Source organism: Sinohyriopsis cumingii, chromosome 7 (assembly GCF_028554795.1).
Source record: "Sinohyriopsis cumingii isolate HCF-2022 chromosome 7, ASM2855479v2, whole genome shotgun sequence".
NCBI lineage: Eukaryota > Metazoa > Mollusca > Bivalvia > Unionida > Unionidae > Sinohyriopsis > Sinohyriopsis cumingii.
In genome coordinates this window covers 18,099,007-18,122,221 of record NC_142967.1, presented here as the reverse complement: position 1 = coordinate 18,122,221, position 23,215 = coordinate 18,099,007, and the positions used below count along the sequence as shown (strand labels likewise).

Here is a 23,215-nt window from a genome sequence, read left to right as displayed (position 1 = left end):
GAAGGCTTCTTGTTTTGCCTGTATTAAGCTTCATTACAAGAGCTTTTTGTTTCTTCCTCTGCATGTGACCGTGGAGCACTCTCCCTCACTGCACACAAATCAATATCCTTTTGGCATAATCTGAATTTTACAAAGCTCTCTGACAAAGATCTCCTAATCCAAACTTTATATTTTTCTTCATCTAGCCACCGAAGTTTGAATCTGCAGCCAGCCGTGCTGAAGCGAATGATTCAAATTTAAACCACTGCTACATTCGGGCTTCATACAATCGGAAGTTCAAAATGTATGACTGCGCAGTGGCCAGTTGTGGAAACATTTCAGCTCTGGCACAAACTTAGTGTGAGATTGTTTCATTGTTGTTTTTTCTCTTCTTTTTATTTAATCTGTAATTCCTTTTGGTTTCATGAAAATCAAGGCTTTCAAGGTCCCCAGACAATATTTTGAATTTTCAAGGTGTTTTCAAGCTCCCCTATGGACCATGTTGGTATGCTGGTAATTTTGATATGATGTCTTGAGATCACAAAATGCTCTGGTTCAGCAAGCCAGTAGCTTTGATGTCATGTACTGAGATGTCAAAAAGCTGTGGTTCAGAAATCCAATATTTATAATGTCATGTTTTGAGATGGTACAATACAGAGGCTCAGCATGCCAGTTTATCAAAATACTGTGCATTTTTTATTATTATGGATACACATTTTTATCATATCAAATGTTTATCAAAGAAAACATCTGTTTTTATTGTCACTTCATAAACAGAATCTTCCATGTATGTTCACTTCATATGAAATTTATGAAACTGATTGGGGCAAGACTGACTACTTATTTTGTTTACTTCTTTGAAGTCTGTATATTACTTGCTTTTCGAATCTTTTATGTAAATGATGTTGTTCCATGTAGAAATAAACTACATCAAAACAGCAGTTTGCCAACATCAGATTTCAGTTGTCTCAACTGCCATGCTTGAGTTCAAACTGTTGCACCTCAACTGGTAGACTGAATAAAGAAAACTGAAGCCATCTTTCAGAACAAGTCCAGTCCAGCCATTCAGATGCAAAAGAAAATATTGTCGTAACATCAATTTTCATTGGGGACCAATTTGTGTGGTTTTCATTGTTGCCCCGAACCACGAATTTAAATCCACAGTGAAAAATGAGCCACATAGGATGATGACTCCCCACAGTTTTCTTACAGTTTCATTCCTCAAGATTAACACAACTACTAGTATTTGATAAATCATGATCAAAAATGTAATCTGCTAATTAAATATTAGCTTTTACATGTATTTGTTTTATTTTTTATTTTAACATTTTGAAACAAGAATTATAATTTGATATTGTTTCAATGCACATGCTTGATAAGGTATCCAATAGCTGTAATATTACATTCACTGCCTTAAATAGATATGTGAGGAAAGCAAGGATAGAGAGAAAATAGATAAAAAGCATTAAGGTATTCAAACAATAGTAATACTGAAAATGAAAGAAAAAATAATACAAAATAACATATGAAAATTAAATTAAAAACTTATTCAAATCGATCCTTCATTCAAGTACAACTGTTGTTGAAACATTTAAATCCTTCTGAAAGCACATTTCATTTTATCCATGCATTTTTAATCCAAAAGAACAACAATCCTGTAAAATACTGTAACTATTTCTTGAAGCACTATTATTAATGAAACACTATGTATATACACTAATCACAGCAAGATATTAAAGCTCACACTTCACAAAGTTTTGGACAAAGCCATTGTATCAACATCATGTCAATCAAGTCTCATGGTACTCACAAATGCCTCTCGGGTAAATAATCCCCAAACTGCTGAATTTAACAAGTCCAACTTTCTCAAAACCACTGATAATTAGGCCTGATCTTTCACTCATTGTCACGCAAGCTGCAATTATCCATTCAGCGTTCAGCGTGAATTGGCCTGATTAATGAGGTTACTAGGTTTACTAATAGTGTGCCCTGATCATCACCAGTAACATCTTTTTCCGTAATGGTGTCCATGTCCCGCTTAGCATATTACTCATGGAAGTGTGACTTCAATTCTTCTTTGTACTCTTTATTTACTGTCAAGTCATGTGGCTGAAGTTGGTCTGTACAAGCTCTGTAAGATCTCACACCTGACTAACTACTATGAGACCCTGAGGATATAGACATGTATTCAATGTCTAACTGAGATCATATCAGAGATATGGCCTCCAGAGTGGTTACAAGGCCAGCCATTCAGAGGCAAAGTTTTATCAAAATAGGATCCAACATTTAGAACCTGAACTTGAAACAAGATATTTCAATCTGATGCAAGACTGCCTCATTATTATGCATGGATCTCACTAACTAATGAACCTGTCAAAGTTTTGATGATACAAACTCATATTCCAAGTTGGATTGATAGTAGATGAGAAGTATCAACTCCAGAGCAGTAAGAAGAAATTGCTGATAGGTGGGTGATGCTCTACAAATCACACAATGGATTCAGGGCCTTATTATAAGACCACTTGGCCTTGGCCTCACAAATGTTATGAGGAGATGATAGCTGCACTTACTTACCCATCATGCTACCTTGACCAAGATTCAAACCGCTCATGCCCTGTGTAATACCACCCATTCCAGGATTAACCATCATGCCTGGGTTCTGTGTCATTAAACCTGAAAATGGTTAAGTTTAAGTTTATAAATGTGCATTGAAAAGTACAGTAGTTATATTGTTTCCTTTTTTCTATTGTGTGACAATGTAAACCCAAAGGAGCTATTCAATTTCAATTGAACAGAAATGACATAACTAAAGACACTAAGAGGAATGGTGAGCAATTCACTTGTGTAAGCATACCTATACTTGTATCTCATCCCTACCCCATGCTGGACATAAATTATTAAAACTCTTCTGAGAATAATGCGAGACTGTGCCATGCTACATTAATCCACAAGACACAAAGGGCATTAACTAACAAAGAATGTGAAGCCAAGCAAAATTGTTGACAAGTACATCTTCAGGTGATCAATATAACATTACCCAAATTTTGTGGCAATCCATCAATATCTATTGGATTAGTTGCGCTGAATGTGTCCTGCATATAAGCATAAAATTAAATGACAAACAGGGTAAAAACTATAACAAAAAATTGTGGAAGCAAATTCTTGTGCGTATTCAGCTGATGACCTTAATACTGGTTAAATTTCATGTCAATCCATAAAAACTGCAGGATAAATTGTGCAAACAAGATTGTACCATACAATGGATATATGACAGAAAGGGCAGTAGCTCGAGCAACTGCAAAACAAGATTGTATCATTGTAAGATTTCTATGTGACAAGAAGGCCAGTAGCTCTAGCAACAACTCTATTATGCACTGCTCTTTGACAAAGGGTCAGTGGCTATAACAACAATTGTTGACAAGATTGTATTATTACAGACATTAGCTCTAACAACAAATACCAATAAGACAGATTCATACACTGTACTATGACAAAAGGACAGTGGCTATAACAACTGCTGACAAGAGTGTATCGTACATGCAATATTATCAGGACAGTAACTCTAAGAATTGTAAAATAGGACTCTATGGTCTTAAAATAAGTAACAGAAAAGAGCAAAAACCAAAGAGTTTTGTAAAATTCAGCAAATAATTTATTTCTCTAGAATAAGAAGTGAAAAACTGAAAATAAATTAATAGTGTTGTTAACAGTATTGTGAATGAAATCCTAAATGGTCCTAATAGTTCATTCAGAAGTCCAAAAGTACAGCATATTCCAGCTGAGTTTCAGTGGTGTTCTGAATGTAGTCCAATCACTGTGCTGATGTGACAAGAGTTTGAAAGAGACGTATGTTCTAGAAGTCTTGATGTATCACAATGATATAATCCAAAATGTCTTTAAATGAATTCACAGTAATTCTAACACAGCTACTTAGTCCAAAGTTTATGAGCACCTTGTAATTCCAATGAATAATTGAAATAAATAAAATCTACACAAATGAAGACAACTAAATGGTTTCACTAAGACCGATGTTTAAGATTTAAATAACCAATTCTCAGGTAAGCATCCCTCATATGAAAAACTAAGATGCGGTTTAGAACCAGAATGAGGGTCAGATAATCATTTCTATGTCATTCTATTCACAAGGTCAGATCCTATGGCTGCTAAACAATATCCAAATTAGGTCAACAGGTTGCCCCAAGGGAAAACCCATGACCTTAGCTTAAACCAAATTCATCAACACAATTTCTTTTACCCCGTTCTAAGATCAAAAGGCCACATCAGGATATTTACTCGTACTAAATGACCTCATCCCAAAGTACAAACCCACAATGTAAAAAAGTAACTATGTGATGTTGTCTACTAAATGACCCTTACAATCTTGGACCTGAAACCCGACAACAGTCTTGCTTGCTAAGTAATCTCGAGCATTTGTTATGTATATTTGATTTAATTTAAATGTTTGTTTGTAAGTTTAAATTTTTTTTATTCCATTACTTGCATTGTAATGTAACTTTATTTACTACATTTTATAAAAATTTTGATGTAAACAACTTTATAGAAACACTGTATCTGATACTGACCTAGTACCTGACCTTGATTCAGAACCAGTGATTGTATGTGTGTGATTTGGATTTTTAATGTAGCTTTGACAATTTTTCAGTCATATCGCTACATTGTCTGCAGTGTGATAGTACATGGTGATGTCTAGTACTGGGGCATCATGCCGCAGACATGTAGCATAATGTCCCACCCAGTCACATTATCCTGACACCAGTCCTAACACTAACCTCTTAATTCTGAGCACCTTATTGGAGATACAACTGGCACCATTTTCACATATGCCAAACAAGGAATCATTGGTCTATTGGTGAATGCTCCATGTTGATGTAACCATCTGCTTGTAGCATTTTAATTTAGGATAAACAAGACATTGTAAACCCCATGTTGACAGGAATTTCCATTTTGTCAGAGTAGCAGCATGATTTCCAAGATGGCTGCCATGGTGACCATATTGGAAATCAGATGCACATCATTTCCATTTATAACCAACTAGTCATTACAAGAAATCTTCTAGTGAAATGAGCAGCCGTCTAGGAGGAGTAGCTATAACACTTTCCAGATGGTTCTTGTGGTGGCCAAATTGAAGGTTAGATTGGCACAATTTTCATTTAGGACCAGCTAAACATCATTAACACGTCTTTCAGTGCAAAAATGCCATGCTGATGTATTATTCATTCAGGACAAGTTGTGATATGATTTTTGACATGGTAATTATGGTGGCAAATGGATGTATGTGAAGCACCATTTTCATTCACGTTTGGTTTTGTGGGGTTCAGTGCCATATTTCAGCATATACACTATACCTGGTGGCCAGTATAATTGGTGGAGGAAGAAATGGGGAAGAAGCACCAACCCAGATGATATTAGTGGCAAGCTTTCTCACCTATCCACACTGGCTGAGTTGAGGCTCATATAACCTCAGGTGAGATGTGTAAGGGGCCATCCATAAATGACGTCACGCAATTTTGGCCGAATTTTTTTTACCCCTACCCCCCCCTTGTCACACATTTTTTAAACAAATTCCTTCCCCTCGTCACACATCGTCATAAACGTGTGACCCCCCTCCCCGCCCTAGGTGTGTGATGTCATTTATGGACGGTCCCTAAGTGATGAATTAAACCACTTGGCCATCCAGGGCCCCAATTTCATTTGGACAAACAAGATTATTATAAGTGTTTTAATAAAAAAACATGTTCACATGTACATCAATTAAGCAGGAAGAACTACAACGAGAATCTTATGATGGCATTTAGGACCAAACAGACGTCATAAAAAGGCTTTGAGTGAAAACAAACAGGATGGCCATGTAGCAGCTATATCAAACATCAGCTTAGAACCATACACCAAAGAAAGTCTTTTGGTGAAAACTCAATGGCAGCATGACTTTTAGTTCAAGAGTCATGATAGTAAGATTTTCAAGATGGCTGCTGTGGAGGGGATAATGAATATCAGATTGGCACCATTTTCACTTAGGACCAACAAAAGATCATAAAAGTGTTCTGGTAAAAATACATGTCAATATGACCTTCAGTTGATGAGAAGTAGTGACAAGAAGATCTTCAAGATGGCTGGCATGGTGACCATGCTGCATGTGAGATCAAACCATTTGGGACCAATCAAACCATTTCATTTGGGACCAATTTGACACCACAGAAAGTCTTTTAATTAGAGATTTCAATGAAGAACAAAGCATGTACTGGCTGATGTGGATGTGGACAGTGCAACCAGCTGCCTGTAAATATGAATATATGCAGATTATGTTGCTGCTATGGGTTTAATGCCACATTCCAGCACATGACAGACTATAAATGGATGCCAGTAGGTCTGATTCAGGAAGAACCTAGTGACACATGGGAAGCTACTATCACAAAATCCCATATGCCCATGTTTGCCAAGTCCAAGACTCAAACTCACAAAGGCAGGGGTGAAATGTCAGTAATCAGGGAAGACGAACGTCTTAGACCACTCAGACACCCAGGTCCCTTACATTTATGTAGGCTCTACTATCACTAAGAAAATATGCAATGGCTTACATACTTGAAAAGTGTTTCTTCAAAATAAAATGTTAGTTATCCAAGGTTCTGTAACATTTTTCAAGGTAACAGAGTCAAAACAAATTTTTTTCAGCATTATCTGTTTATCAACCTGATGAATAATGCTGTGTAATGTGCGTTCTTGTCAACTTCAGCTTATTTATATCAATACCACATTTTGATGTCCAAATCATATGTGCTTCAACAAAATATTTAACAGAAAAATATTATTTGACAGTCTTATGAAACAGACACTTGAAAATACATTATATAATAATAACTGCAAGTTCCTGCATCAATGACATTTTTTTCCATGGTTACCAATCTTAAAAGGCATTGAACTAAACTAAGTAATTAACAGGAGTAAATGTTGCATCCTTTCAAGTGTGCAGAGCAGTCTCTGTTTTGTTGGAGAGGTCACTTACCTGGAGTGTATGTTGTCTGCATCTGTTGCTGCTGAAGCTGGTTTATACTGGGAGCCACCTGCTTCTGATATTTGCTAGCAGGGCTCAGCCCATCCAGACTAATGTTAATTTTACCTACATCCCCAGACCAAGTATTTGGACCATTCTGAAACAGATTTAAATTAATTCTATTGTGCAATATAAACACAGACCATACTAGTGCCAGAAAACAACTTTCATATGTGCATTTTCTTGCATCTTCTGTCTACAAGACTTTCAGCACAAACAAACCTTTCAATACTGATAACAATTTTCAATAAATATTTCTGAAAGTGTACCTTATGGACAAGTTTCTCTCAAGAGATGACATTATTGTAAGGTTTATTATACGTTCAACCTAAGTAATCTCAGAAGTTTTATGGCAATATGTCATTGCTGTAATACCTCTGAACTGGGCAAAAGGAAAGATGCTAAAAGTCCTTGGAATGGAAATACAGAATAATTGTTTTTGTTACTGATACACTTTGCTATCCGAATGCTTGTTTGGCATGATGTTATTGATACATTGTAATTTGCATTTTTGATAGGCATATTACTGATACACCATAATATCTGAGTTCATGATAAGCATGATGTTGCTGGCAACAGTCATCTGCATGGTTGACAGGCATGATGTTGCTGGCAACAGTTATTTGCATGGTTGATAGGCAAAATGTTATTGAAACACAGTTATCTGCATGGTTGATAGGCAAAATGTTATTGAAACAGTTATTTGTATGGTTGATAGGCATGATGTTACTGACACAGTTATTTGCATGGTTGATAGACAAGATGTTATTGACACATTGTTATTTGCATGGTGGACACAATGTTATTGACACACTGTTATTTGCATGGTTAATAGGCAAGATGTTATTGACACACCTTGATATTTAAGCATGATGATACTAAGTCAACTTACTCAGTAACACAGAGGTGTGCTGTATTACCAATATACCGGTTTGCAGTGTTCTTCTCCCAGTGGTATTTTCCTTGGTATTTTTGTTTTACTGTACTGATGGTACTTGGGTCAGTTCCATCAATAAGGAATGTACAGAATTCCCTTAGTACACTTGCTATGAATTAGATCATATTAACTGCATATTTTCATTATACATGACAAAATAATTTAACATGATTTTTTTCCAAAAGGCTGTATCTGTCACAAATTAATTCTGAATACTGCTCATTAATTATATTAATATCCTTTACATGTGTCATGTATGCCAACGTGATGGCCAAATGTATGTTGTTATTCAAGTCAAATTCAAATTTCTTTTATCTTATGTATTTAACATGGTGTTATTGTGCTATAAATCATAGCAAGATGGTGATTTGTTTCACAGTTACTGACACAAGTTTTATTAAAAAGTGTTAGGACCCTGCAACAGAATGTTAAATTGTTGCCTGATGTACCTGTCATCACATGATGGTGAACTCAGAAATACTGTGGTAAAAAATATTTTGTTGTACCCAACTCCAATAGCAACCACCCTAGCAACCCTCAAAACTATTGTTGCTGTTGGGGGTGGGGTCTTAGGCTATGGTCCAGGTGAGTAGACCAACATTCCCATCGAGCAACTTTTTTAAAATTTTTAATGTGGAGGACCCCCAGATTATGTTTTGCAGGGAGGAGAGGGTCCAGAATTTCTAGTTAAGACACTAAACTTGATATCTGTGTGGTTGATTGGCATTATGATAAACCTCTCATTCTGACAAGTTTGTAAACTAACATGTTGGTGTGATTTTGTAAACATGATACATAATGCAGTCGTCCACAATTCACAAAAATGAAGTGTTTTTAAAAGAAGCTTGCAAATTAAATTATCTGTAAAAGTTTCATTTAATATTAAATAACTAAACATTTGAATTCTTAGATTAAAAAATGGACTATCACATTTCCATGTATTATCCAAAGAGAGGTCCCTCTCTCTCAACCATCACCCTATGATTAGTAAAAAACCCTTTATTTTGCTAACTGTATCCTAACTAATTTCTCCAACATTTGCACAAACAACTTTATTGACTCTTGCATTTGTAGTACCCCTGCCTGGACATATTGCACAAGCTGTATTATACTTTCTGGACATATTATGTGTGTGTGTGTGTGTGTGTGTGTGTGTGTGTGTGTGTGTGTGTGTGTATGTATGTATGTATGTGTATGTATATATATATATATATATATATATATATATATATAAAAAACACTGCCTGGACATACTGCATATACAGTATTATACATTCTGGACATATTGTACAGTGGAGCCTTGTTAATCTAGATACTTTTGATCCCAGTGAATATGTCCGGATTAACTAATTTTCTGGATAATTGAATCATGCACATTTTTATTTTATGATGTCATCACACCGTATACATGTACATGTATATGCTAGCTGTAAATGTACTGTATATTCAATAAAGGTTGAAATAAATTAATGAATACATCTAATGACGACGGCGTGGTGGCCTGACATGTCTGAGAACTACATGAAGATGGCATCATCAACTTGTTGATAATTGGCATGGTGAGTGCGGGTTAGGCCTGCTGAGTTGGCAGGTATGGACAACCATTTGTCTTTGTTTTTTATGATGTCTGCAACTGTTGACTTGCCTATGTCTATAAGTAAGTAAGCTATAATACGTTTGCATATATCTTGAATGCTAGCTTTTGGGTTATCTTCTTTGTGCTGGCAAATCATTTTTTATGCTGGCCAGTATCTCTACTTGTCTACGCTTGCTTGATGGTGTCACCATAATATATGTAAAAAGTACAACGAATAAAAACTGATATCTCGCAGTTAAATGCATTATGGTAAACTAATAAGATGCGGTAATTTTTATAAGTCATATTTTACAGCTGTTATAGCTGCTAACTGACGTCCACATTTTATTTGGAAATGAAGCCCTATACCATCCACAGCTTAAATCAACAGTATTTGTACAGCCATCAATAAACTGTGATTGTTCATACAATTGGTAAACAACATAGAGACTTAATAACACACTTAACTTATTTACAATATGTTATGTCAAAAAGCGTGGACGATTTGATCCCAGTGTGTTTATTTAATTATTAACACCCCCGTTGGCGACTAGCTTAAACAGACATTGTTTATACAATCGCTACTTACAATATGGTCACGCTACTTAGTTTTTCCACACACATCATCACATGATCAATTGATAACTTTAACATACCACTAAAATTTGACCAATCAGATTATTAATACATTGACACACCTCAAAATGTGCGTAGGTGAATCTGTACTATCAGACTGACTGTATTTTCATATACGATTTTTCGAATTTTTTTATTTTTTGATAGATTATTTCCGGATTATCGATACAAGTTTTAAAGTAATTTTACACTTTGGTTCCCGTTTTAATTTCCAGATCTGGAACTTGGATTTCTTGATTAATGGAACAAATTAACATTTAGGAATTCCGTTCCTGTTGAATTATGTCCAGATAGCGAGGTTTCTGGATAAACGGATTAATGAGGCTCCACTGAATATGCAATATTACACTGCCTGGACATATTGCTCATGCAGTATTATAGTGCCTGGACATGATGCTCATGCAGTATTATACTGTCTGGACATATTGCATGTGCAGTATTACACTGCCTGGACATAATGCACATGCAGTATTATACTGCCTGGACATAATGCACATGCAGTATTACACTGCCTGGACATAATGCACATGCAGTATTACACTGCCTGGACATATTGCACATGCAGTATTACACTGCCTGGACATATTGCACATGCAGTATTACACTGCCTGGACATAATGCACATGCAGTATTACACTGCCTGGACATATTGCATGTGCCGTATTATACTGCCTGGACATATTGCACATGCAGTATTACACTGCCTGGACATAGTGTACATGCAGTATTACACTGCCTGGACATAGTGTACATGCAGTATTACACTGCCTGGACATAATGCACATGCAGTATTACACCGCCTGGACATGTTGCACATGCAGTATTACACCGCCTGGACATGTTGCACATGCAGTATTACACCGCCTGGACATGTTGCACATGCAGTATTATACTGCCTGGACATACTGCACATGCAGTATTACACTGCCTGGACATACTGCACATGCAGTATTACACTGCCTGGACGTAGTGTACATGCAGTATTATACTGCCTGGACATATTGTGCATGCAGTATTACACTGCCTGGACATAATGCACATGCAGTATTGTACAGCATGGACATATTTCACATGCAGTATTACACTGCCTGGACATAGTGTACATGCAGTACAGTGGTCCCCCTCTTGAACGGGCCCCCTGACCAGCATCCACCCGCTTCTTACGGGCAGAATCCGTTGGCACTGATGAGTTTGTGTTCAAAAGTACCCCTCGCGAAAGGCCACCCGGCTAATGCGACCAGCATATTAGTGCAATAATATAAAATTTACCCCTCACAAGTGGCCGCATTTTATTTTAATATGTATCCAGAACCAGTATTTTATTTATAACGTGTGTTAAGTAATCCGATTTCTGTTTCCCGATGTCAGGTTTTTGTTACTGAAAGAAGTGTTGAGTAAAGTACATGTACCACAAAAGTTAATATTATATCATTTACTCCTCACGAGAAGCCAAATTTATTCCATAAAACCCTAGAAAGACTCAAATTTTAATCCATACAAACGGGTAAGTACATGTAATCCTATTAGCCTTACTGCTGTGTTATCATAAGATATCCGGTTTAGTCACTCTGATTATTGTTAAGATTACAATTATTGAACAGTATTAACAGCTGAGAAGTGGCAGTATCGATGTACAATACCCAAGTTAGCAGGAAAATGGTTTGATAGCCTTTATGGCTTCCCTTAGTAAGATGTTGAGCTTGTTCACTTTGATAATTAGTGGCTATTACTACTGACAATAATTGTCAAAATTACGAATCCTAACGGCCGTAAGGTCAATCTGCGTGATGTTAATGGTACATATCGAAGCCGTTTTGGCTTCTCTCACTTAGTGTAAAGAAATGTATAAAAACAATAGGGTACCAGACTGCGACTAACGAATCACGTGACAAGATCACTTCCTTTAAAAACACACGGCAATTTGTTTAGATGCATACAAAATTGTTTTATCAGTATTGTAGTTGGCAACATGAATAACTTACTGCAAAAAGATCAACATGTCATCGAGGAAAAGAAAAATTCTCAGTTTAGAAGAGAAAGTGAAATTAATTCACCTGACTGAAGGGGGGGGGTATCGAGGATCCTTGCAGAAAACTGATGTCAGAAACAATTCTGCAGAAGTGGGAAGGTGAAATGGACAGAGAAAGGAAGATTGTTTGAGCCAGGAGACGTCTGTATCCTGATTTGAATGACAAGAAAAAGCAACAATTTTGTCAGTTGAATTGGGATATGACAACTTTACCGCAAGTAACGGATGGTTGCACAGATTTCAAGTGCGACACAATATTAAGTGTTCTGTCCTTAGTGGAGAATCAGCTGATGTTAATAATGAAGTTGTCGAAGATGGGAACAAAAGACTAAACAATATATGCAGGGAATATGACAGCAAGGATATTTTTAATTGTGACGAGACTGGTTTGTGTTTTAGACTGTTACCAACAAAGTGACCGATGATGTGATCTGTAACATAATTATAAAGACAGTTTTAAAACTATATCAATGGATATTCATAGCATTCTTTTGAAAATGATGACACAGTTTGTTTTACATTTATTTCACAACATGCATGTGATTTTTTAATGAAAATATTAAATGTTTTAGAATTAAATGTATTTGTGACTTTCTTCATACGTATTTACTATTCGCATTTGTCATCCCCCTCTAGAAAGGCCACCCTCATTATAAGGCCACTTCCCTGCTGCATTAGGGGTGGCCTTATAAGAAGGGGACTACTGTATTACATTGCCTGGACATATTGTGCATGCAGTATTACACTGCCTGGACATAGTGTGTATGCAGTATTATAGTGCCTGGCCATAATGTAGAAAGGTACAAATGCAATGCCTGGCATTTAAAAATGAAAATATTTAATCATGAAAATTATTCATAATTCACAACAAATTACCCCATTATATGTTGGAGTTCTATTCCCAAGTTTTTCTAAAGACAATTTTCCAGGTCATTTCCACGGTTTTTCTAGGATGAAATTAATTTTTTCAAGGTTCACATATGATCATTACTTAATGGAATTAAAGAACATTTTAGATTATAAAACATGCATTTTCTAAATCTAAAGATGTTTTGCTTTCAAGACTCTCCAAAACATCTAAGTCAGAAAAGATCATGTACAAATCCACAAAATGTATTACACAAAACAAGTTTGATTTTATATATATATATATATATATATATATATATATATATATATATATATATATGCATCTTATAGAAAGTAAACATTTCCTATTAACAATATAAAAAAAACCAATATATGCAAATAATCAGAATCTTGTCTTGTAACAAAGAGAGTTTAACCCTGAATTTATCTGTGCCAACAAAATCCCAAGCAAAATTTATCAAACACCCTAATCTCCTTAAGAAGATCTGGTTAAAAATCCATCTTTTAAAAAACATTTTCAAAAGGGTTGATTTAAATTTTTACAAAAAACCTTCAAAATTATATACTGTTGTATAAACAAGGATTGAATTTTCTGTAAAATCAACCTGTCTTCTTGTAATTCGTTAAACCAGTCAGCAAATCTGTATTGATACAGGGGCACAAATAGTTTTTTAATATATTATAAGGGACAACAATTTCTCATTTCAGCTCTGAGATTCAACAATTTGGACTATAAATTTGGATTAAAACGAATAGCAGTCCGTTTTCTAATCTGGTTTCCTCCAAATATTCCCACCCCATTTTTTGTATTTGGACATTTAGGTTGGGGTGTGGGTCGATGCAACTGCATATCGAAAATTTGGAATTTGCCACTGCAGTGCGGTAGTGACATAATATGTTAGTTGCTTACCAGTGGGCCTAGAAAATTTAAACTTATGTTATATCGACTTATACCTGCATGAAATTGATAGAAAAATGATTTATTTTCTCGTTATGTCTCTATTCCACTGACAGACTAGACCAAACTGCAGCATTTATGAAACCTGACCTGGTACTCACCATTTGCATTACTAGTCACTTCAGGAATCTCGAATGACGACATCATAAGTCCATTAGTCACGTCATATCAACAACAAACTCCATTTTAATGTTGTTGTAGAGAATTTAATTATATTAAATGAAAGTAAGATACTCTTTGTAAAAACCAGCAATCTTTCCAGTCTGATTTATCAAGCAGAGAGCACATGTCAATGTGGTAGTCCCGTGATACAACAAAACTCCAGAAGTTGTTCTGGGAATATATAAATATGGAAAACTTTTGTGTTCTTTTGTTTTTGTATTTTGATCACAACCAATATACGATTTACATTTAATATTTTTTCATTTTTTCTCTACAACATTTGAAAATGTGGGTTGCTAGATTTGTGTACTCATGCAACTAGCAATGCAAATTGCAAGTACCAGGTCACATTTCATCAGTTCCGATTTTACTACTCACAATTTCTGAGACAATAAGTAATTTTCATATCCATTTCATGCATGTATCACTGAATCTAACAAGGTTTAAAGTTTGCTAGGCCATCCGGTAAGCGGCTATGCTTTGCCAACACGATGTTTGCCTCTTGTGATGCTAGAGTGGTTTTCATAGCTTCCACGTAAGGAGAGATATGGGTATCAAGCAGACTTTGAAAATAAAAGTCAACTAGATGAATCTAATCCACTGAGAGTTTGGATTGACTCAGCAGATATGTTTATTGCAAGCACCCAAATGATACATACTGCACGCTCTGAATATTCTGGTTAGAACTCGACAAACTTAGCTCAGTTTAGCTATGACTCAGTTACGTGACTGTTTTGTGCGTCAAGTGGTGGCGGAAAATTCCTGGGTTTTTCTCGACTTTCATCAAAATTCGCAAAATGCCATGACTTTTCACGGTTGGGAAAAAAAGTATAATTTCTCCAGACTTTTTCCCAATTTCCCGGTAATGTGGGAACCCTGGGTTGTAAACATTTATCTCTCAGACTTTTTTCCATTTTGGGGAGAATGTAGTAGGGGGATAGAAACTGATTTTAATTATATCATGCTAACCTGTCACTATTGCCAAGCTTACTCTTCTTTAATTAAGAAACTTAATCCATGCTAGATGCACGATCCTCCAGCTCTAGAGTCTTAGAACACATCTATCGACCCTGTGTGACCAGTGTCACTGGCCTATGAACAACATCACATCCACATTTTCTTTTAGGGATATTTGGCTATGAAGGACATCTGGGGGGGGGGAAGAAGGACTTCCAAAAGAGAAAGCTAAGTATTACATAACTAAAATTAGTTTTAATATCTGCAATGTTCCCTGTCATTATTGCTAAACTGAATTTATGAGTTAAGGAGGAATTTAAAGGTGGAAAACATGGAAAAAGTTTCACCTTGTAGCTCAGCCACTCAACTGCAGTTGCACAGCAGCACTCTGGATGACATTTTGTGCAACAGCATTATAGGACCCATTATAGGATTGCTAAGGACCGAAGTTAAAAGATAAGGTTGTGTGTGATCTCCAAAATAAAACCTTCATAATATTGTCCAAAGCTGAGTGATTGAAGTATGCACAGTAAGTAAAGATAGCACTTAACTTCATTGGATTTTATCTTCAGTGAGAGACCTGAATGTAAAAAGATCCATCTAGAGAAAGTGGATGCTGAAATATTAGCTGAGCCCTTTACTTTTCCTACCATTCCTTCTCTAATTGGGCAAAAAGTCTAACCTGATAATCTCCAGCACAGATGTGCCCAAGACGGGGAATTTTTATCATGGATGGAAGTACTGATGGAAGACTGGTTTTTCTGTGTGCAAGAAAACATGACTGACATAACAAGGAAACAGCTGCAATTCCTACTGAAGCAAAACATCCCTCCTCAATTGATAAGCAAGTTTAAATCCTTTAAAGTAAGTCTCACTCCAAGCTTCGTAAGGGGTTTTATTCACCACAAACACATAGATTCCATCATGGCATCAATGAACAAGAATAGTCTCTGTAACTCAATTTACTTAACATGATGATGATCTGTACCAATGGACCTGACCTTTAGAAAAAATCGGCAGTATGCATGTTTGAAAAGGCAGCCCCACGACCTCTAATTCTGGAAATTAAACAAGATCTGTTTTAAATGGGCAAGTGAAAAATCTGCTACTGCAGCAAGACAGATGCAGCCAGGATTAACTAGTCTCCTAGCTTACCAATCACAGAAGATTTTCCAACTTTGCACTGTAGACCTTAGATGCAGAACAGGTCTGGATGATGCAGTCTGTAACTTCGGTCAAAACCTCTGCCTGGTGGATGTATCGTTTAAAATGAGCAAAGTATGAAGGTAGAAAATTTGAGAAATGGAGTGAAACAGAGTACCTTTGTGTTGCAAAAGTTGATTCTTCCACTAAGGGAATAAATGAATTGGTAAATCAACAGATAAAAGTTATTGAACCAGGCCACAGATGTGCAGTCAGAATAATCTGAGCTGAAATGTGTTGAACTTGTGTATCACTGAGGTTCTGGGGCTTGCAGAACAATTTCCATCAGAAACATGTCGTGATTGTACTACCACTTGATACAGTACTAAAACGAACTACAGAGAAATTTTATCTGACAGTGAATTCTTACTTGGTTTCCAAATTTCCAACAGCAGAAATTGGTCCACTACTTGGAGCCTGCACTTCCTTTAACACTGCAGTGGACTGATGGAAGATGGGTGTCTGTGAGAGAGGGAGAGAGCAGGAAGTTCGGTGAAGCACAGATGTGAACTATCCTTCACCATGGAAAGAACATACTAATCCTAAATATTGCTTGACCAGATCACTGAGAACAGATCAGCGCGTGATGTTCAAGTCACCAAAGACCTTTTATTTGACTCTAAGGCACTAATGAGCTAACAAAGAGGCAAGCCAACAATGCTGAAAAAGTTCCCACATGTGAAGCTGTGGCATCAAAAATGGGATTTAATGGCCAGGAGGGGGAAATGAACCCTATACCTAGAGGTTGAGAATCTCAGGAAGGGGAAGTTACAATCCTTTGTTTTGCCTTGCAAATTCTTAACCTTTTTTGTTGTTGCTGTAGGGTTTAATGCCATTTTTCAGCACAAGATAGGCTATACATGGCAGCCAGTATAAATGGTGGAGGAAGAACCCAGGAAAACCCCAGAAAGAAACATCAATCCACTCTTTATCTCTGCCCAACTTCTTGGACTACAGGTGAACAAAAAAACAAGTGATCTGGAAATTACCCCTGATAAAGTTTATACAAGTGTGACTGAATTCTTGTGTCACTCAAACAAGTAGATTTAGGACACATCTGTGGGATAGAGGCAGGATACAGGAATATTAGACCTGGAATGATCCCCCTGTGGGGAAGCCAGAAAGTAGGAACAGAGATGTGCTGTGACTCTTCAGATTTTTAATGTAGCTTTAACAATTTTTCAGTCATATCGCTACAATGTCTGCAGTGTGAAAGTTTATAGTGATGTCTAGCAATGAAGCATCATGCTGCAGACATGTAGCATGATGTTCCACCCAGTCACATTATCCTGACACCAGGCTGACTAGTCCTAACACTAACCTCTCAATGCTGACCGCCAAGCATGGCTGCTGTTAGTACCATTTAAGTCTTTGGTACGACTCGGCCGGGGATCGAACCCATGACGGACACTCTAACCACTAGACCACTGAAGCAGTAACATGAAGGAGAGGACATCAGTCCCATCTTGTTTCCTGTAGTGTACTCCATCTCTTTTGTTGAATAATTGGGTACTTTGGGCACAGATTCAATCCTTTCCCTGATCCCATGCACTGATTCAACAATGTTGATGCCCTGTGCCCATTATCATGACTGGTAGCTCGTGAGCTGTACGTGAGCAGTAGGGAGGCAGGTGGCTCAATGTGTGAAACACACACAATAACTTCCCACTGGTACTAATCAGATCATATCTTTTGAAAATTACTGACTGCAAGATAACTTTTCACAAGAGAGAAATATGTACATCAAGTCCTCTTCTAGCAAACCAATTACTGTAGGTATTTTTTCTTCAAGCAAGCATTTTCCATGCCTGACTTATGATGTCTGAAAAATGAATGAGGATAAGCTATTGTGTATGGGTCATACATTAGTCGGAGTCGATGCAAGCTAACAAGGATGGTGCAAAAAAGAGGTTTTTCCCATCATGGAAGAGCAAACTTGACAACAGTGATAGGTAACATAATACTGACATTAAATATATATCTCCTGTAAATGCAACATATTATCTGAATATACTGTGGATTTGAAATAAAGCACAGTCACCACAATTAATCAAACTGCTACTGATGTTATTAGTTTTTAAAGATGGGGGATTGAAAAAAAAAAACAAATATTTGGCACATGGAGCTATATGATAAGCAACACATCATGTTAAAAGTAGCCAGGGTTAGGGTTTGAAGCCATGGCATGCCTCTGTATGTAACTGTAAATATGTAATTGTACTTTCATTTCTCTTCTTATCATAAGCATCATGATATCAAGGGTACTTGTATACTGATAGTGATAGATTATACCTCACATATTCAATTTATTATTCATTCACGCATCAAGAACAAGGAAAGAGCATTATTTAATTTATTAATATTGCATTATTCATTTAATGTATCAAGAACAAACTGTTCAGTTTAGTGGGATATTCAGAATAAAATATGAGAGATAGAAAAAAGGGTGATAGCATTAACATGAACATTTGCAGATAATAAAGTTATAATAAAACAAACAGAACAGAAACCTACATACTGGACTAAAGGGGTTTGCTTGCTTTATTAAAGATATACAACTTTCTTTTTACCGGTTATCAGTAGTGACATCTCTTTTGTTAACTGAAAATGAACTTTACCTTGTTTACACATTGATGTCACATATTGCTGAAAAATGTAAACAAGATCAATTTTACTTTATCGTTACCCAATGTTTGTTAGAATCAAAGAAATTCAACCAACCTTGGATGGGGTGACAGTAGCAGAAGAGGATGTGGTAGATGTGACAGGTGAAACTGAAGATGAGGCACTAGATTGTACACTTGTGGTGACAGTGTTACCACCCTGTAGTAGGAATTAACAAAAAAGGTGACGAAGAAATAAACACAACAAAAATAAGCATAAGATACAGACAAGAGCTGATCATCTGGATGCCAGTGTGCTTGTCACTATTTATACTAAAGATCCTTTCTTTATTGGCCAAAACTAATACAAACAATAATGACAACAATGATGATGTAACCCAGTATATCTCCCCAATGATGTTTAGAAGTGTTATTAACTGAGACTCTGCCAATAGAATTTTGTACAACAGATGCATTTTCCATTAAGCACATGTCTATCCTGTTTGCTTTTTTTTGGGTTTAATGCCATTTTTCAACAAAATGATAGACTATATAAGGTGGCCAGTATATTTGGTGGAGGAAGAACCCAGCAAAAACCCAGTAAGAACCACCGATCTATGGGAAGCTTTCTCACTTATATTGGCTGAATGGAGACCTGAACCAATGCGAACAGGCGAGATGTGCGAATCATCTGTAATGGAAAGCAATCTGGACAACTTGGACACCCAGGTCCCCATTTTGTAATCAATTTATTTAGTCATGAATAATGATAATAATAATAATAATAATATTTCTTTATTTACAGAAGGTGACGCATTAAGTAAAGGACTTTTCTTCAATAAGACCCTTAGAAACTTATGAAAATTCAAAATCTAAAATCCAGTGTTTGTCAGTTTTTATTTACATTGGTCATCTACCATTCCTGTTTTCTAATTGGTCTTAAAATGTAAATATGTCTTTAAAAAATACCCACATTGGACAGCTGTTAGGGTTATCATCTAGAAATACATATAATATAAACATTGTATTGCTGATTATAGTGAGATCCATTTATCCTTTGCATTTAATCTTTATTCACTTTGAAATAGTCATATAAAACTTCCAATTTAAAAATCCAGATAATCAGCTCTACATAATTATTACAGCTAGTTCAGGATACACAGTCTCTTTCAATTTATTGCAATAATCAATTTACTAGCCAGTGTCATTTTCATTAAAGAAAAGTTGGGCTTTTTTTAAAACAAAGACAGTGTTAGAAAAGTTTAAACAAATGTGTCCTAAACTAGCCAACTGTCTTTATATGAAAAAAGAGAAAAACAAAGAAAAAATATATACAAGGATGAAACAAGAGACCTTCTCAAAGGGCCTGATGCTTTACTGGGTGAAAATAATGTCTAAGAATTCAGAATAAAACAATTTCTTCCTTCTAAGTGTTGAGTGTTGAAACCATCTCAGCAATAACAAAATTTTCAAATTAGCTTCTGTATTACACACACTTGATGTCAGCTTGGCACCAATATCATTTAAGGCAAAGCAGACATCATTAGAAGTCTTTAGGTGCAAAGTCATAATGATCATCCGTTAGTAGTAACAACAAGATTTTTAATACAGTAGGCACAGCAGCCAATCTGGAAAATGTCTGGCACAATTTTCATTTAGGATTTGATGAAACCCATCATGATTAAGAGAGTAGTGACAATATTTATAAGACAGTTGTTGTGGCAACCATACTGGATTTATGACTGGCAACATCTTCTTTTAGGTATCATAAGAAGTCTATCGATTAAAATTCAATGTTGTTATAGTCATCCATTTGGAAAGAAGTGACAAAAAGATTTTCAAAATGTATGCCATGGTGGCCACAATGGATGTCAGATCAGAACTATTTTAGACCAACAAGATGGCTGCCATGTTGTCATATTCGATGTTTTTATTCAGGACCAACTAGATGTCATAAAAAAAATCTATATGTGAAAACCACATGCTGATATGACCATACAATATTCAAGAAGGATGCAGTGGTGGCCATACTAGACTTTTGATTGTCACAATTTCCAATTAGTACAAGCAAGATATCAGAAATCTTTTTGTGAAAATCCCATTTTGATTTATCATCCATTCAAAAGGGATAGCAACAAGAAGATTTTCAAGAAGGCGGAGATGGTGACCATATTGGATGCCAGACTGGAACCAGTTTCATTCTGGACCATCAAGACTTTAAGAAGTGGGTTTTTTTTAGTGGAAACCTCCAAACTTTACGATCATATGACCATCCTTTCAGGAGTACAGATAAAATCGATTTTCAAAATGAAATTCTAAGCAGCATTATTTTCATTTTGGGATAGATTTGTGTAAAAGTAATTTCAAGGCATTCCTCCAAGTGGTGTAGGAGGACTAGCAATAGCATAATAGTACTAATGGACAGATGGACAACAGACAGATGGACAACAAGAATAATGGACGAAAGGTCATCCCATAACCTCATTTCATCGTAAAGAGCAGAACTGAAAATGAGAGACTTCCTTTTTGTCAAGTCAACTTTTTATTTTTCACTGCGAAGTATAAAAAAAAATCTTTGCCATCAAGTTTAATCAAAAAATATCTTTAACACTGGAATCTAGGTTATGGCTGAATGAATATATGGATGTACACACACACCAAGTTGCCATGTGAAGTTAATCTTGACATAAAGGAAAATAATGGCAGAGAAACCGCAAGTATTTCAACCCCACTTTTCATAAAGAAATACTCTGCAGATTTTTTATTTCAAATAAAGCATTATTAGTTTCAAGAAAAGTACATATATATATTTTGCTATATATTTTTCAATTTAAACATGCCAAAAAATAAAATTATACAATATTATAAAAGGCAATATGATAAGATTCATATGTGTACTCTACTAATATCAGTACAAAAGGCCATCATTAGTAATCCTGTCACTTGTTTTCAAGATTCCTGTGTGAATTTTCAGTCCAAATTCTGTATATGGCAATGAAATTTCTGGTATTTATTATCAAATTAAAGCCAAATTTAATAACAGAATAAACATAAGACCTCTTTTCTATATTTCAACCTTCTTCCTTTGAAAGAACAATGTACAAGAAAGCTAATATTAGACTTTAACTATTAATGTTTTGTACTGAAACAAAACGAGTTGGAGGTAATGTCATGAAATCAATGCAATGAAAATGAACTTTGCCTTTTGTGTACGTGTATATGAAATGTCCAACTCAAAAGTTGTTACACAGCCCGAGTCACACACCCCCACACCCCAGCATAGTCCATGCTAGTATGAGGCTTCTCAGAGATATGTATTCCTTTCATAATTAGAAATGTTTTGTTTACTAGCTTCATGGGAAAACTGACAGTATAAACTGGTAAAGGTCAATACACGCATTTTGTGCCTCAAATTGTTTATACTCAACACAAAGCCTGAGATTCATATGCCTGGTGTGCTTGGTCAAGTGTGAAATACTCAATGACTTTTCAGTTACTTACAGCATGTACATCTTCATTTGATTTAGGACAAGATTTTCATTGGATGAAGACATAGTTGAGGTAAAAACCTAAAGTTTGAATCTTTAACAGTAGAAAACCCCCAAACACAGAATAAATATGCAAAATTAGTAAGTAAAGGACTTTCAATTCTGTGACACCCCCATCTCCAATAAATATAATAATTTAGAAACCCTCTTTTGCAGAGGAATCAAATGCATAAATAAAATAAATTCTTAATGGAAGTCATCAATTAACGTCAGTTTGAAACGACAAAGCGATACAAGCACTAGAAACCAAGCTGCATAGAAATGCACATACATTAAAACCTGCTCTAAGCAAAGCTTGACTATATGTAACTACCTGTCAATTACATTTTTGTCCACATGTTGATAATACAAGCACCAGCCGAATGTGATCAATTCCCAGTATTTTTTGCAAAATATGTTTCAACATGGCTATGAATGACCGTATTGCAGAACCCGATAAAAATGATTTAACGTACATTTCTTTTAGTCCACAATAGCCAAGGAAGGTTTGGAAGCAGAATCTACATAAAATCAGCGTGATCTACATTCAGTGTCATACATAATACACTGTACTAACAGCCACTGTAGTGCTATGTCTAACCTACTTATTATAAGCTGATCTCAACTGTATTCAGGTTGGCAAATCCTTGATAAGATTAACCATTCTTCTTTGATGAAAGTGGTCACTGATGTATACAATGATTTCAAA

General features: G+C 35.8%; 1 protein-coding gene across 5 annotated transcripts in view; it reads right to left on the bottom strand.

Annotated features, from left to right (window-relative positions):
* The window catches only part of LOC149794794 (uncharacterized), a 72,254-nt gene that overhangs the window by 8,348 nt on the left and 40,691 nt on the right, over positions 1 to 23,215 (bottom strand). For 3 of the 5 annotated variants that reach the window (XM_089964445.1, XM_089964449.1, XM_089964447.1), the window contains 3 exons: positions 19,098 to 19,199; positions 7,001 to 7,145; positions 2,554 to 2,652 (listed from right to left, as the gene is read on the bottom strand). In XM_089964445.1, the coding sequence (XP_089820571.1) occupies positions 2,554 to 2,652; positions 7,001 to 7,145; positions 19,098 to 19,199 (346 nt within the window). The remainder of the gene's footprint in view (positions 1 to 2,553; positions 2,653 to 7,000; positions 7,146 to 19,097; positions 19,200 to 23,215) is intronic. The other 2 variants (XM_089964448.1, XM_089964450.1) reach the window with 1 other exon arrangement.